This window comes from Camelus bactrianus, chromosome 3 (genome assembly GCF_048773025.1).
Source record: "Camelus bactrianus isolate YW-2024 breed Bactrian camel chromosome 3, ASM4877302v1, whole genome shotgun sequence".
In the NCBI taxonomy this organism is placed as follows: Eukaryota; Metazoa; Chordata; class Mammalia; order Artiodactyla; family Camelidae; genus Camelus; species Camelus bactrianus.
Window position 1 is genome coordinate 89,330,721 of NC_133541.1, and position 16,463 is coordinate 89,347,183.

At 40.6% G+C, this 16,463-nt stretch overlaps 1 protein-coding gene across 9 annotated transcripts in view; it reads left to right on the plus strand.

Moving 5' to 3' along the window:
* The window catches only part of GRAMD2B (GRAM domain containing 2B), an 89,403-nt gene extending 72,940 nt beyond the window's left edge, over positions 1-16,463 (plus strand). For 5 of the 9 annotated variants that reach the window (XM_010971547.3, XM_074360589.1, XM_074360590.1 and 2 more), the window contains 9 exons: positions 2,596-2,691; positions 5,004-5,075; positions 5,175-5,255; positions 7,641-7,752; positions 8,394-8,516; positions 9,114-9,204; positions 10,102-10,206; positions 13,067-13,160; positions 16,208-16,463. In XM_010971547.3, coding sequence (XP_010969849.1) covers positions 2,596-2,691; positions 5,004-5,075; positions 5,175-5,255; positions 7,641-7,752; positions 8,394-8,516; positions 9,114-9,204; positions 10,102-10,206; positions 13,067-13,160; positions 16,208-16,249 — 816 coding nt within the window. In that variant the 3' untranslated portion in view covers positions 16,250-16,463. Of the gene's footprint in view, positions 1-2,595; positions 2,692-5,003; positions 5,076-5,174; positions 5,256-7,640; positions 7,753-8,393; positions 8,517-9,113; positions 9,205-10,101; positions 10,250-13,066; positions 13,161-16,207 lie in introns of those variants that run through there. The other 4 variants (XM_010971548.3, XM_074360588.1, XM_010971552.3 and 1 more) reach the window with 2 other exon arrangements.

Consider the following 16,463-nt stretch of genomic DNA (forward strand, 5'->3'; position numbering starts at 1 on the left):
AGCTTTTCTACTCATGAAGTAGCTGATTTAAAAACTCTTTTTGTTTTGAATGGGAGATGTTTTATTTAAATATTCTCCGTAAAGCCACTGGCAGCCTTATGCATTAAGACCACTTAACAAATATGATGGCAGTTCCTTACTTTGGTTGGTGTTGAATCAGCAGACTAACATCAAACATGTGATTTTTATTGTGTAGGGTTATGTGCAGGTAAACATCATTTTGATTCACAGTATTATTTGAATCAGTATAATGCGAAGCAGTATTGAGTAGTGTTGCACCGTATTTCTAGATTTCTGGATTATAAGCACTTGTTCAGGGAGTGGGGAAGGGGACTGAGTAGTACTCATCTCCAGTCCAGTGGGATTAAGATTAATTCTTAGGAATACAGAGAGCCAACACCTCCAACCAAAGCAGCAGGGGTCGAAAACATTAGTGAACAAAGAATTAGTCTTTGTTAAGGGATGAGGAATTCACAAAGCCAGTGAGTGCAGTTTCAAACTAGTATGATTGCAGCAGTGGTTTCAAAATCCTACCTCTACCTTAGAGAGAACATACCACAAAAAGCTTAAAGGAGCGAGCTGGTTTTTTAAAGGCATGGACGCGCTGGAATTGCTCTTGCATGTGCTGCATCTAATCTAAGAGACAAAAGTGAGTGGGACAATGTGAACCACGATGGTGACTTGCACATTCCTTCCCCACTGAGGATGGTGTCAGGGAGACTTGGGCTTCAGCTCAGTGGCCAAATTTCCTCACTGCCAACAGGACTTAGTCCAGTGTGATCCAATATGAACTAAAAGCAACCCAACAATTTGCTCTAGGAAAGGGAATTTTCTAAGCCCCCTACCCAGGAAAAGTATTAATAAGGTGAAACCTTAATTCAGTCAGGACCTTTCAGTCAGCCCGTGTGTATTTTTAGATGCAAGTAAAATTAAATGCACACATCCCATTCCATCCAGGCTCAAACTGAGAAGTGATTCATGCTTTATTTCTCAAATGTTATCTAGTTGTCATTTTTATACTCATGAAGCAGTTGATCGAGAACTTCATAAGGGTGTTTGTTCCATGCCTTAGATTATGCAAAAATCCAAATTTATAGCCCCTTGTCACTGTGTTTGTTTGTGTTGCTGCTCAGAAATAAAATGAGACTCATTTTTATACTATCATCTATCTTGGTAGAGCTTTCCAAAGTGATCCCAATTTATAACTTCTGAACTGTCTCCCACACTTCACAAGTTTTGTGGGTAGAATTCTTTGGCAAAAGAGTTTTTTTCTCTTTAACATAGAATTTAAACTAGCCCCACATTCTCCCATAGTCTTCCATCTGGTACTTTGAGGAGCAGTAAAATAACTCTATCTCATAAACCTAAATAGGAATGCAAATATTCAAAATTAAAGATTTTCAAAATTAAAAGCTCAGTTTTCATCCTTCCAGCTGGCAGTACAAATACAAGGCCCACCTCGTCCCCACTGACCTTGCTGAGCTCTTTCAGAGTATGTGAACCCTTTTTTACAAAACATACATTCAAGTCAGTGAGTGCACCTGCGGAGGGATTCAGGTCCTTTTCCTGCCACCAGGAGAGGGGTGTGTGACAAAGTGATGAGATCCAGTTTTGAGACTAAACATGGTTGAAGGGACATAGCATTACAGTATCAGGAACATCTGCTATTCTTTGTCGTATCTGATACAGTGTGGTCCATTCTTTGTGGCATGGAGCACACTGTATTAAAAAGAACCCATATTTTGGATCAGATTAGTTCACATTCTGTCTTTGTAACTTATTATATTTATGACCTTGAACAAATCCTATACCTCGCCAAAGAAACTCCTTTATCTCGTAGAATATCTACTTTATAGGAATGTCATAATTAAAGGACATGGTCATCTGGTAAACAGGTATTGACAGTGGTAGCTACTATAACTGTCATTGTTAATCTTTATTTCTTTCATTTCACCGATCCTCTTTTTATGAGACAAATGAGGAAGTGAATGACATTTTTATTGAGTGTTAGGCATTTTCCATATATTATCTCATTTAATCCACAGCCAATTATGGGACGTAGGTAAGACTATCTCTGTTTTACAAGTTGGGAAACTGAGGCCAAGGAAAGATAGCTCTTAAGTTTGAGTAGGTCATGTAGAAAGTAAAAGAACTGAGAATTCATGTCCTCAACTTCCTGTCCAATAACAGTTCTACTACACCAGGGCATTGTACCGTTTTCCCCTAGGGGAGTCACGTATGTGGAGATTAGCTCAAAGTGGATGACCACAGGCACTTAACTTCTTTAGAGCCTTGGGCTTACCTTTAAAATGAGTGTACATTTTGCATTGTCTTCCCATGTCTACAGATAAAGGTTGCCCACCAAGCCCTTCAGTAGACTTGATGATCCAGATTTATCCTCCAGCTTTGTAAACACCACGTTGAGGAGCTCAAGTGATACACCTGTGCCACTCTTTAAGATTCGTTTTTCTTCATGGAGGCTGGAGAGCTTGCCCCTGGTTTTGATTGATCTTTTTTTATTTTCCCTTTATGTGAAGATTTGGAGTGCTGCTCTGTGAAGCCCAAACCGGTGTTAACTCAGTGATTCTGTTTCAGATCTCTATTCCGGCTTTCTCAGTAACCCTTATAAAGAAAACCAAAACTGCCCTTCTGGTGCCAAATGCTCTGATTATAGCGACGGTCACAGACAGGGTGAGTACACAACAGGCAAGGGCACCTTCCTTTGTCCTGCTCAGGGTTTCACTACCTTAGGGGCCCCTTGCCAAGGACTGAAACTCTGAATCATAAATACCATCATCTCCTACGGTGAATCAGGAGATATGCTATGAAAACTAATTAATGAGATCACAGCCCTTAGAGATGTGTGTGTTGCTTCCCCGACAAGGTGATTTATTCTAATATAATTGTTGCCAATTTTGAATTTCCTGCTGAATTCATTATACTTGCTTGACTAGGGTCAAAGAAATAAAATTCTTTCCCAACTTCCCTTTCCCTAACATCTATTAGGTCAGGTCAGGCTAACAGGATATATTTCATTGCTTTCATATTATTTAAAACACCACCACCACCACCTTGTTCTCAGGGTGAGGCAGGGTGACACTGAGGAGTCCCTGAAGTGTCATGGCCATCCTGCCCCACCACCTTCGTTGGAGCCTCTCCACAGCCAACCCAAAGGCATCAAACTTGTGCTTGCTATTCACGTGCAGCTTCAGGACCAGTTCCCAGCCCCTCTTTGCTTCCAGGTTGCCTTAACTACTCTTCGATACAGCAATTCGAGAGTTGTCGTTGACTGTTGGGCTACCCCAGACATGTGCAGTATTTGCCTGGAGAGTGCTGTTTGTTTCAGCTTGGCAAGAGAGAGGGTGTGAAATAGTTTGCTTACTCATTTTTGACTTGAAATTATTTTTTAAATATTTTACCTCCTATTTCTATGAAAGCATAAAAGCTACATTTCATGGCTAATCACACTGAACAACTGAAGAAGGAGAGAGAAAGAAAGATAAAAGAGGCTATTCTGATGAGCTAAGAAACATGTTAATATCTATTCTGAGATTTTTTAGTTTTTTAAATATTAATGGCTAACGGGCATCAGGTCCTTCTCACCAGGCATGCACAAAATGCTCTTCTTACATTTACACATTCTTTCCACACTACCACGCTGTAAGGGGATAGGAATTGTTAAGAAACCTGAAACTAAGCGGGATTAAGTAAGCCATTTGCCCAGTGTCACCCACTTGGTAAGTATCAGAGCCAAAAGCTGCAAGTCAGTCTGCCTAATGCCAGAATCCATAATGTTAACTACTTTGGAATACAGTATTTGCTTGGAAAGTGTATCAAGTTCTGTCATGGGTGAGCGAGAGGGTAATTACAAACTTTGGAAAAGGGGTGTGAAAAGATCCCGTGGCTCAAATAGATGGAAAAGAATGAGCTTTTATATTTTCTCAGCATATGGTTTATGGTAAAGTCATTTTTCCTTACGTTATTTGTCTCCAAATGACTTATCTAGCTCTGATTTTACTTTTTTCCCATAACTTACTTAGAAGCATCCACTAGAAAGTCTCCATATTTGTACAAGAAGGAATCTGGAAGTGGCTTGAAAAAGAATGAGCCTATTAGAGCTGCTGGGAAACTGTCAATGGAAATCTAGGTCAGAGCAGACAAAGCTGACCTCGGGAATCGTTAAATACCTTTAAAAAGGGGTGGGCGTAGGAAGGGAGGGAGAGAGACTTTAAAGAGGACCTGGCAGATACCACTAGCCTTTTTTTTTTCATGTCCAGGTCTTTTTCTATCAATGCTTGTTTAGGGAACCAGTGTCAGGGTATTGGGGCTTCATTCTCTCCTACATTTCTGTATTATTTAAATTGTATTTTAGGGTTTTGTTGCTATTACGGGATATATTTGTTTTATTCCGGGAATGGAATAAAAAGGTGTGGGTGTGGGTGAGCAGAATAAGAATATAGACTCTGTATAGAATATAGTCTATGTCACATAGACCTAGGGATTATCATATTAAGTAAAATCAGATAGACAAAGACAAATATTATATATCACTTACATGTGGAATCAAAAAAAAAAGATACAAATTTTATTTACAAACCAAAAATAGACTCACGGACATAGAAAACAAACTATAGTTACCAAAGGGAGGGAGGGATAAATTAGGAGTTTGGGATGAACAGATACACATTACTATACATAAAATACATAAACAACAAGGATCTACGGTATATCACAGGGAGCTATATTCAATTTCTTATAATAAGCTATAATGGAAAAGAATCTGAAAAAATATATATATGTATGTATATGTATAACTGAGTCGCTTTGCTGTACACCTGAAACATTCTAAATCAACTACACTTCAGTAAAAGATAAAATTTTTAAAAAGAATGTAGTCTATGTTGTTTGAAAATGAAAAATACATATACAGATAAATTTTTGAACTCTGGACTCTCACTTCTCATCAGGCAGTATCTGTTAATAATTGTTATTTTGTTTTTCAGTACATATTTGTCTCCTTACTCTCCAGAGATTCAACTTACAAACTACTAAAATCTGTCTGTGGACACTTAGAAGTGAGTACAACATCCCTGAGCCTCAGTTGCTGTCTCTTCTGTGATTCTTACGGTTTCATAGTTGATCTGGTTTTTTTCATTTTGTTTCACTAATTTCAGAACACAAGTATTGGCAACAGTCCCAATCCATCTCCTCTTGAAAACAGTTTCCGGGCAGACCGCCCTTCATCTCTGCCTCTGGTGAGTTGCCTACACAACTATCTAAATGCAAGAGAAAGTGAGAATGTCTCACAATTATACTTCTTCTTACGCCTCGACCGGGGTGCGGGAGGAACTTAGGACCACGATATCAGGCAAAGTTGAAGAAACAGGACATTTCTGTCCTAAAGAAAAGGGGATCAAAGAGGCCATAAACTTTTTCAAGTAATAGAAGAGTCATCCTGCAAAAGGAAAGAAACATGATAGCAGGCTGTCTTGGCGAGTTACTGGTCCATGGAGGTATTCACAAAATCTTGGTCTTTTTGTCAGTGTTGTTTTAGAGGGATTCACCAGTCTTTCTGGGGTAGGGCATCTTTCATTCCACAAGTCGTCAAATGTCTTTGATGGTCAAGGCACCATGCTGGTGTACCCCTAGGACACCAGGAGGAAACAAAACTAGTTATTTGCCTTCAAAGACTTTACAGCTTAGTAGAGAAGATGAGGGATACCCAGAGATAACTGTAAAAGAAGAAAGCTATAATGCCCGTCAAAGGTAGAGATTCTTTGATTCCTTTAGACTTTGTTGAGCACAGAGTAAATCTCTAATGGAAAGTAGCTCTTCCTATTTGTGCAAGATTTATACCCATGATGGTATAATGTAGGCCCAAGAGAGTCCTAGCCATATTTTTCAAATGGTTGTTCCCAAATTGACTACTGTTCAGTGTTTTAATACCTTTGGTAAAGCAGTATGAGCCCACAGTTTCAACATCTACAAATCTTTTTTGAGAGTGGTAGTACAGGGATTGAAAGGTGAAAACATGTTCACACAAAACTTATACAAGAATGTTCATAGCTGCTTTATTCATTATAACCAAAAAGTGGAAATAACCCTCATATCCATCAACTGATAAATGGCTAACTAAAATGTAATGTATCCATACAATGAAACATTATTTGACCATAAAAAGGAGGAACTACTGACAGATAATAATACAACATGGATGAACCTTGGAAATGTTCTGCTAAATGAAAGAAGCCAGACATAAAAGGGCACATATTGTATGACTCTATTTATATGAAATGTCCTGAACAAATTCATGGGGTCAGAAAATGAATTAGTGGTTGCCAAGGGACAGGAGGAGGGAGAAATTGAGAGTGACTGCTAATGGGTAAAGCGTTTCATTTTGGTGAGGGGCGGTGGAGTGGAAATATTCTGAAGTAAGACAGTGGTGATGGTTGTACAACCATGTAATGATTCTAAAAACCACTAAATTGTATACTTAAAATGGCGAGTTTCATCTCATTTAAAAAAAAAAAACCTATCTTAAAAAAAATAGTGGGAAGCGATACAAAATAGAATGAGACACGTATGATTTGGAATCCCACAAACCTGGTTTCAAACTGGGTCCCACCCAGCTGAGCCATGCCGTCGGGCAAGCTCTCTAACTGCTCTGACTTAGTTTCTTCATCCAGTAAAATGCCAGCCTCTTGACGTGCCTGCGAAGAGCAGGTGCAGTCACGTGTGTGCAGCTTTGCCTCCTGCCTGCTATGTAACAGGCATTCAAGGAATAATTATTTAATTGAAGAGACCTGCATTTTTTGACTTGCCTCTCCCTATAAGTTCTTGCACGAAATTGAAAAGACTGTTGAAATGGTCAAGTGACAGCTAGTTGAAGGTGAAAGGCTGGTAACTTACTTACAAGATGAGTCCACTCTTCTTCACTTGGCTGCTAACTAAACAGTGACAAGCTCAGCCTAACTGTACCTTCACTGGGACACTTTAATGTTGCCTCTTGTGTTTCCCAGTTCTTAAGTAATTTGGGGCAACACTGGGTGACAAAGTAGAACACCCCTGCTTTTTTCCCCACCCCCCATTCCTCTGTCACCCTTTTGCCACTTAGAAGCAATGTCACTGACCCCATTTTGATTTGGTTGTGGGAAGAAGAAAGCTACAACTTTCCTTCCAGTATCTAATTTTCCCTTTTCTGTTTCCAATACCGTTTTTTAAGCTCTTATTTGAGAATACCTTTCTCTGCATTTAGAACATGCATTTAGAGCTTTCTAGCTCCTTTTTTCTCTTGCATATGTCTATTTCAGTCACGTTTTCTCCTTACAAAGTGCTCAGGAGACTTCTCCAGCTTTACTCTGGAAGCTTTTCAATCATCAGTGTTCCAAGTTTTTTCTACACACTTGTTGTTTCAAACAAGTTGGCCACTGTTTCTTGACAGAATTCTCATTGCCCAGAAAAATCTGTTGCAGTAACCAGACACTCTGTGATGTGCTGGGAAAACCCAGTAGTGTGGGGTAATCCTTCTTTCTTGCCCGTATGTTACAAGTCAGACCTAAGAGACAGGGCCAGGAGTTACAAAGGCCTGCCTGTTGAATAAGGGAAAATGGGCCTTTCACCATTTCATTATTTCCGCTCAGGATTTCAACGATGAATTCTCAGATCTGGACGGAGTGGTTCGGCAAAGAAGGCAAGACATGGAAGGATACAGCAGTTCTGGATCTCAGACCCCTGAATCTGAGAACTCGCGAGGTCTGGGAGATTTGTGTATCTTTACTGAAATTTAATTCTTGGGGGGAGGGTATAGCTCAGTGGTAGAGCATATGCTTAACATGCACAAGGTTCTGGGTTGAATCCCCAGTACTTCCATTAAAAAAATTAATTCTCCACAAAACGTCCTTATCTCACCCCTGAAAAACAAAAACAAAAAACCAACCCAAAACAAAACATCTTCCGAGTTAGCAACTAAGAAGGGACTCTCAAGAAAGGCTAGTTTGAAAGTTCAAGGAAAAGGGATTGCCTCTGTGGTTAAAAAAAGAAAAAACTCACTTCCCTTTATACACATTTAAGAAACATCTCTTGGATAGACATACTATTGCAGTGGTTGAAAGAGAGAAACGTACTATTTTCTGACCTCTTCTTTAGTACTATTATAAGGTGCTATAGCTGAATCGTCCCCATGAGTCAGTGGGTAAGGACAGATTGCCCTTATATCTTTTCATTCCTTATTTGCTTGAGAATTGGATTTCAACCCCAAAACACTCCACCAGCTGGTGAGGGCATCCGTTTATATTCTTGGCCATTGTGCACATTGAGGGACTGATTTGCTTTGTGGTTGATGCTATGTGTTTAAATACACTGGGGAGAAAACTTACCCAGCCCTGTTTTGATAGATTTCCATGTGACAGAATCCCAGACAGTTCTGAATGTCTCCAAGGGAGAAGCAAAACCAACTCGGGCAGATGCCCTCGTGAACAGAGTACCTGAAGGAAAAGCCAAGAGCCTCCCTGCGCATGGTAAGGAATAGATTGTTTTAGGGGGTGGCAGGAGCATCTGCTTGTAACTTTGAAAGGGTCCCCAGGTTTCACTTTATGACTGCCTTTCCTATTCCCTCCCTTCCTGCTGTAGGTCTTGGCATATTAATTCAGTTATTCACTCAGCAAACAGTACCCAGTTCTCTGCTTTACTATGAGGGATACAAAGGTGAAGAGCCTTCATGGAGGATCCTTCATTGTTCTGAATACTTTGAGACTGTGATTCAAAACTTACTAGTAAAATTCAAATTATTTAATTATTATTTACTGATTAGTCTAATAACTGGTTACCAGCTGTACCAGTAGGAAATCAAGGATGGTGTCTGTATTGTTCACCAGCCCTCCATCACAATGCCTGACACAGAAAGCTCCCAACAAATATCTATTGAATGAAACACGTGGGAAGGAATTGTAACCAGTTAAAATGAGAACCGGCATGCTTCAGTTAGTATTTTCTCTGATTTCTATTACCTGGAATTAATTCTGTCTCTCCAGTGCTTCTTCCCTATAGGAGTGCTGCTGCATGAAGAAATGTGTTAACATTTTAAAACAGTTTAAAACTTTTTGTTTTCCACCCAGCAGGTCAGCCAGAAACCATTGGAATCGTACACAGAGTTAAGTCTCAGAAATGTCCAACTCTCCACCATATTCTTATATTCTATGCAGTTGTGTAAGTAAATGAATTTACTATGAGTGCCTTAAGAACATGATTCATTTCACTTACAGAATAATCTCACATTACCAAGAGTCACTGTGAATCTCAGTTGTCTCTAATGTGACCCAAATCTTCTGGGGGGCAACTTTTGTCTCCTGTTTCAACATCTTTTTTCTAAAACTTGGGTCACATTTTCATATTTGTCCCCTTCTTATTTAAATAAATAGTGAGAAGGGAGGAAGGAAAAGCAAACTATGCCAGACCCAGCAGAGGACTAAGTTCTGGGTGGATACTCTCAGGTGGGAAATCGGGTCCTGAATTATGAAGCATCTTTGTTCCTGTTGTTTTCCGTCTCTCCTATGTCCTCTGGGTAGAGACCAAAACAACTTTAAAATGTCACCCACTTTTATTGAAAGCTTAGGCATAGACTTTAACTTCCTCCTCAGCTTCCAGTCTATAACCAATTGTTCTTCTGAAAATAGTCTGACCCAGTTCTAGGCTGTTCCTCACAACCAAGGAGGATGCACCAGTTTGGTTTCCAGATAAAGCAGGGATCTGGGGAGTCACAAGACTGGACCCGCACTGGCCAGGGCCTCCCACAGTACCTGGTGGGAGGAGGGGCACCAGCTCAGTCCTCTACCCTGCCTGGCCTCAAGTGATGCTGCTGAATGGCCATTATTTGTAAACTGAGGAATTAGAGAATTTTCAGTAATATCCCTCTAGTTCTAAACTTTTGTGATAAGCTTCTGTTTGTTGAAAAAAAAAAAAAACCTTTTTAAAGTCTCTTTAGCCAAGTTATTTTGGAAAAATATCTTGCCTCAAATGTATAATGTTGCCTCTGAATTTATTGTTTTATGACCATCAGGTCCTGGCCATTAACCTATGGAGAATTTCTCTTTTATCCCTTTCCAGTGTCTGTGCGCTAATCATCTCGACCTTCTACATGAGATACAGAATTAATACTCTGGAGGAGCGGCTGGGCTCACTGACCTCCATCGTGGACACTCATCAGACTGAGTAAGACAGTTCTCTCCTGTGCTGTCATCTGCGTGCTCTTCACGTTAGTATAAAATTCAACCTAAGCTTAGCATCCTTCTTAGCAAACATTGAGGATACATTCTGCATGAGACATTTTGTTAACTGTGTATATGGGAAGTTAAGAGGCAGGAGGGTCCAGAAAAAAAATGAGTGACCTGACTCTCCATGTTCTTGAGTTGCTATAGTGTTGCCAGTGATAAGGCAAGAAACAAGCCTAATTTGACAGTATCTTGTTCTTTTATCCTAAGACTTGGTTGTGACCTTGGCCCATTTATTAAAGTATTCAAGTTTATCTTCATAAAATGGCAGTGAGTCAAGACAGTTATAGAAAAAAAACAATTCACGCAACTCAGCACATTTCATCCTATATAGCTCTTTATATAAACTCATTTATTTACAAAACTCTTGATCACCGTAAATATCCTTGTGACTAGTAATTAGGTAAATGTGTCTGTGAAGATTTTCTACCACAGTATTTTTAACATGCCTAACCTAATTAAATCTATTGACAAAGGTCGTTCTTTTAAACCTATCTACATTAGGATTTTGACACATTCCCTAAAAGGTAAAATAATTTCATGTTAAAAGCATACTTTTAGCCCAAGTTTCAAAATTAGATATAATTCTTTACAGAGTATATACCATGACTTAGAGACTGTATTAGAAAAGACACGTTCATACACCAATACAAACAATTTTTTCTCATTATATCTTCATCATAATGTTATAAGATAGCAATTATTCCCATTTTACAGATGAGGAAACAGACTCAGAGAAAGAATTCGTTTGTGATGGAATTAGGATTCAAATGCAGATCTCTATGACTATGAAGACCATGGGCTTTCTAGTCTACCAGTGGTTCCCTGCTTGTGAGGAACGGCCTAGAACTGGGTCAGGATCTTTTCAGTGTGCATGGCAAACATCTGAATGGCTTTTTAAAACAGACAGCAGGGCCAGTCCCCGGTTTCTGGTGCTGTCCTGGGGTCTATGCTTTGATAACTATTATACTATACCATTCTAGGGCCTTTTTACATTCTTTAACAGTTATCGTAAAGTCTTCTTTTGTGACTTATGAGTATGCTGGTGCACAGGTTATTTTTGAACCACAAATATGTATCTGAGGCAGTAATACCCAACTCTAAAGAATGGTTTGGAATAAATCCATACCCTGCCCTTACTTTCTGCCATCTTATTCATAATGTTAATAGACTTAGATCTAGAAGGTGACTACATTATTGCAGACTTTTAGTTCACTATCATTTAAGGGGTGGATTTTATTAGGAAAACGTACCTCATGTCCTGTTAATTAATTAACTTGGTGATGAGGAGGAGGAAATTCCACTAATGGAAGGCAAATGGAATATTTCTTCTGCTCTTTAAATAATCAGCCCAGGAGGGGGTACAAGAAAAACAGCATTGAAAAGAAAAAGATCACAAATGTCACATATGACAGGAGGTCAGGGCATATTGATGATAAGGTCTGTTAATAAAGTAATTTAACAGGACTCGAGCTTCCTCAGTATCTTACTTCATCCAGGGTCATCCACTCATGTTGCCCAGGTAGCTGAAGCCACACTTGTAATCTGGTGGTTTTGTTACTGCAGAGGCAGAGACATCTGTCTGAATACATACAGGGTACTAGCTTTGTTAGTACGTTCACAGCCTACAGACCGTCAGAGTCCGTCAGAATTTCATGTAGATAAATTAGTACTCTGGGTCTCAGATCCCTCATCTAGACACCAGAAGATTTAGAATCACTCTCCTTCTTGGAATCTAAGGTTTTGATGCTATAGATCAAGGATAAAGGAAAAAACTGTCTTGGTACTACACGATGAAACATATCTGGCCACTGTCTTCACAGTTAAGATAATCATCAGTAAGTTGCCAAGTGCCTATATCTTAAAAACAGATCATATGTAAAATAAATTAGACCAGTCATTGCCATCTAAAAATTTGACAGCTAAAATTAAATTACAACTGAGAAATACAGAGGAGATACAGACCATGGTTCTTAACCATAAAATGAAAATCTAATAAAGGGGAGCAGGGTCTAGCTCAGTGGTAGAGCATGTGCTTATTTTTTAAGCACACACAAGGTCCTGGGTTCAATCTCCAGTATCTCCTCTAAAAATAAATAAAATAAAATAAGTACGTAAATAAATAAACCTAACTACCCTCCCCCCTAAAAAAAGAAACTCTAATACAGGGTTTTAGACCAACTCCAGGAAAAAGTACACACATCTCTAAATTTCCTAGTTTTAGCAGGCATAGGACTTCAGTGCACCCCAGAGTAAGAGTCAAATGGCAAATAGTGAGTACATCAGTTATATTACAAGGGCGATTCTGTTTGTACAGCAGGTCTCAAAGAAGGAACTACAAATGTCTCACAGGTCAATAGACATTTGATTAGATAAAGACATTCTTAAATGTTATGAAAGTTCTAGTGTAAATGGTTGCTTCCCCCATAAGCACTGTGTATATGACTGAGAAGATCAAAATCCTTGCAAACGTGTGCTGTTGTGGGCAGAGAGAGGATACCAGGAGTTAATAAATAGGATCTAAGAAACCGCGTGCTTGAGAATAATTGTCTGATCGCACAACACTGCCACTTAAACAAAAATAGCTTGACAGATTTCCAGCTGAGCTTTGAAGAATTAGTCCCCTAAACATCTCATCTGGACTTGTGGATTACTGCAGGGCCTTTCGGATGTTAAGACGTTAAATGCTTACTGTCTTCTATTTTAACATAGGTTTCTGTTCGAATCAATTTAAATTGTGTTCATCCCACTTCTTTCTTTGCCTTCCCTGCCCACAATAGTTCTTCTCTTTGTTCTTACAGACAGACAGCACCATCCGGCCTGGGGTCACAAGTACAGCTGAATGTGGAGGTCCTCTGCCAAGAGCTCACAGCTAACATAATGAGATTAGAAAAGGTGACGGCTTTCTTTCCCGTGCTGGGGACAGTCGCAGTAGTACCTGTCCGTGGCCGTAGGTCAGGGGTTACACACTCACTGGTGTGCAAGCAGGTAGGGTAAATGACCAAACCCAGCCAGGGAATTTTCCACAAATAGCTTTCAAGATTATTTTCCGTGTTGGTTGATCTTGTGGTTTTCCGCATCGGTTAGAAATAATGCTCTGCACCACAGGGCCCAGCAGGAAGTGACAGCTGACCCAAGGCTCAGGGGAGGGACACAGCAGGGAGTGTCCCGACCAGAGAGGACAGCCCCAGCTCCACCCAGGCTGACTGGTGCCACACACAGAATATTGCATGCAGTCTCTATACCATACGTGTCATTATTTCCATCTGACAAAAGAACCAAAGTTTCAAGTTAACTTGCTCAAGGAGACACACCTCAAAAGCTGGCAGACCTGGAAATTTGAACCAGCTCTGACTCCAACGTTGTGCTTAGAAGCCCTCTGCTTTACTGCTCCTCAGAACCCAACCTCCGGCTCTGAGAATAAGGCCACTGAACAGTGGGGTGAACAGGAGTATGTAGGCATGCCAGAAATATTCCAAAGCTAAACCAAGTTAACATCGCTTACTTCTCCTTTCAGCATGTCTGTCCCTTTCCATCTGAGGCTTTGTCTTGACCCTTAACCCTGAAGGAAAGGTTTACAGTGAATTGTTCACATCGTTGGCACCAAAGCCCAGTATCTGGTGGCTTTCCTTAATAGTGCAGTTAAGCTCACTTGAGAACATGAAATACAAATGAGTCAAGTTATACTTGTCCTTCGATACTGAATGGTATGTAGCATGTAACCAGTTAAGTATGTAGAGCAAAGGAGTTGGCAAACTTCTGTTCTAAACCAAAGCATGACAGATCATTCCCACTGAATCACTGTATCTGTGGGTAACCTTGGAAATTTTTTCTCTTTGAAATCCAGAATCAACCTAGAGAAGGTACGGGGTGGCAACCAAAATTGTTTCCCTTTGGAAAATGTTAGTTGCTAAGAATTGAGGATTAAAAAAAAAAAAATTCTTTGATGAAATGTTTGGCTTCCATGCTGACCTAGAGAACAGGGTGGTGGTAGTTTTCTCTTTCGCTCACTCTGGCATGCGGTGGTGTTCTTTGGACCGGAAGCACCCGGAACCCTGCTGCTCTCTTTTGCACTTCTTCCCACTCTCCTGCTGGGCCTGGTGGGGACACCACATTCCACAATGAGGGACTCGAAAACAGGAAAGCTTGTCCACTGCAGGCAGGCAGCTGGCTCCATCTTGTGCAGGGCTTCAGACAGAGCCCAGCTGCTCAGCTAGGAGGCGGGCAGGACCAACAGAAACCTTGGTCCCGAAGCAGAAGAGTGGATTTAGGGTCAAAATGCACCTGTTGAAGCTGTAAAAAGTCCTTAGCTGCACACATTGCTCACAGGGATCTTGGCATAAAAACAGGCCACAGTGTTCTTGTTGCTGGGTCTGCTCACGCCCACCCGCCTCAGGCGGTCTGGCGGTGCCGCAGGAGCCCAGCACGGTGGGCGGACAGCAGCTGTGGGAAGCTGGAGCCAAGTCTCGGCTCTGCCTACTCAATACCAGCCACTCCTGCTCCGGCAGGGACTGCTCACATCTCAGCCCCGTGACCTGCCCTGCATGTAATATCTCGATTTCTGTCCATGGCATCACTGCCCTTTCAGTCCTCGTGGGAAATTTAAGAATAATTTTTAACTCCAGGCTTTTTCACTTGTCACTGATAGACCAATTAGTTGACAAGTCCTGTACAATCTAGCTACCAGTGTCTCCTCAAATTCTCCGTTCCGGCCCCTCCTGCCAGTCTGATAGTGTGAAATCAGATTTCAGTATGGTTTTTGTTTGCACTTTCCTGATTATTACTGCACTTGAGCATGTTTTGATGTATTTGTTGGCCATATGGATTTTCTTCTATAAATTGCCCATTTATCTCCTTTGTTTTATTTTTGGGGTTGTTGTCTTTGTAGGTGTTTTAAATATTTTGGATGTCTTTTATTTTATTTTTTTTTCTACCTTTCCTTTTCTGCTTTTTCATTTATCTTTGGTCCTGAGGTATGGGTAGGGAAGACATGAAGTAGGAATGTGGGTGATAAAGGCAGTGCATTCTACAGGTAAAGAAGTAAATACTTTCTTAGCACTGGAAATGGCATTACTGGTGGAACAGTGCAGAGGAAAGAGTATAAACTCTGGAGTCGGATGTCTGTTCTTTTCCCTACTCTGCCGCTTATGAACTGTGTGACTGGTCTTGTTACATAAATTCTCTGGCCCTTTGATTCATGTATAAAACCCGCCCCTGGGTGGTGGTGTGTGGTTATGGTGGGCAGACATGTTCCGGGCACATGCTGATTAGATCTCTTCCTCTTCATTTACCCTGTGTGTGCCTGTCCTTCCAAAAGAAGACTATGTTCTCTTTCTTTTGTTCCACGGGGTTCCCTACTCCCATCACAATATTGGTTCTTGGGAATTCCTAGTTCGTTTACCCAACAAACATTTACCAAGCATATTTTCAATCCCCAACACTGTACTGTGGTCTTGAGATCCAAAGATTGCATGGTCCCTGTGAAATTCTCAGTCTTCTGGGAAATGTATCTGACCCTGTGAAATTCTCAGTCTTCTGGGAAATGTATCTGACGGGGGTGTTCATTATTTGTGGTGTTTGTCTGATTCAGACCATCAGATGGACTTTGTCAAAACCAGCTTCCCATTGTCACTGAATGCATCTGGGTCACACCTGGTGTTGCCTGAGCTTTTGTTCTGTTTCTCTTCGTCTCTCCTGACATTTTCATCTTTGTTCCACTCTTTCATTTTTCACCTTGTCTCTTTTCATTTTAAAGTGGATTGTCAAATAGAATTCTATTCCATGACAATGCATTTATTTGCTTGGTCTAAATTTAACCCATGTGTAGCTTTTTATTCAAGGCAGAATAGATTAATCTGAAGCATTATATAGGCCATAGCAAATATGACCTTAATATACTCCATTCTATTTAATAACAGGAGCTTTTCTCTTATTATTTCAAGATACAAAACAACTTACAAAAGCTACTTGAGAATGGGGACTGACCGGCCAGACTGCTTGGGCTAATGGAATACCTCGCACTTCCCTTTGAAGTAGGTGCTCCCCGAGGTGTTCTGGTGGAGCGCTCCCTGCTGGCCGGAGGAGCGAGCGGACGGGCAACCCCAGCCATGCTTGCCCCTGGAGGTCTCTGGCTCAGGACAGGGGGAAAGGGGGACAATTTTGGTTCCTGTGCAATAAAAGTGGACCTTGACTCTCTGA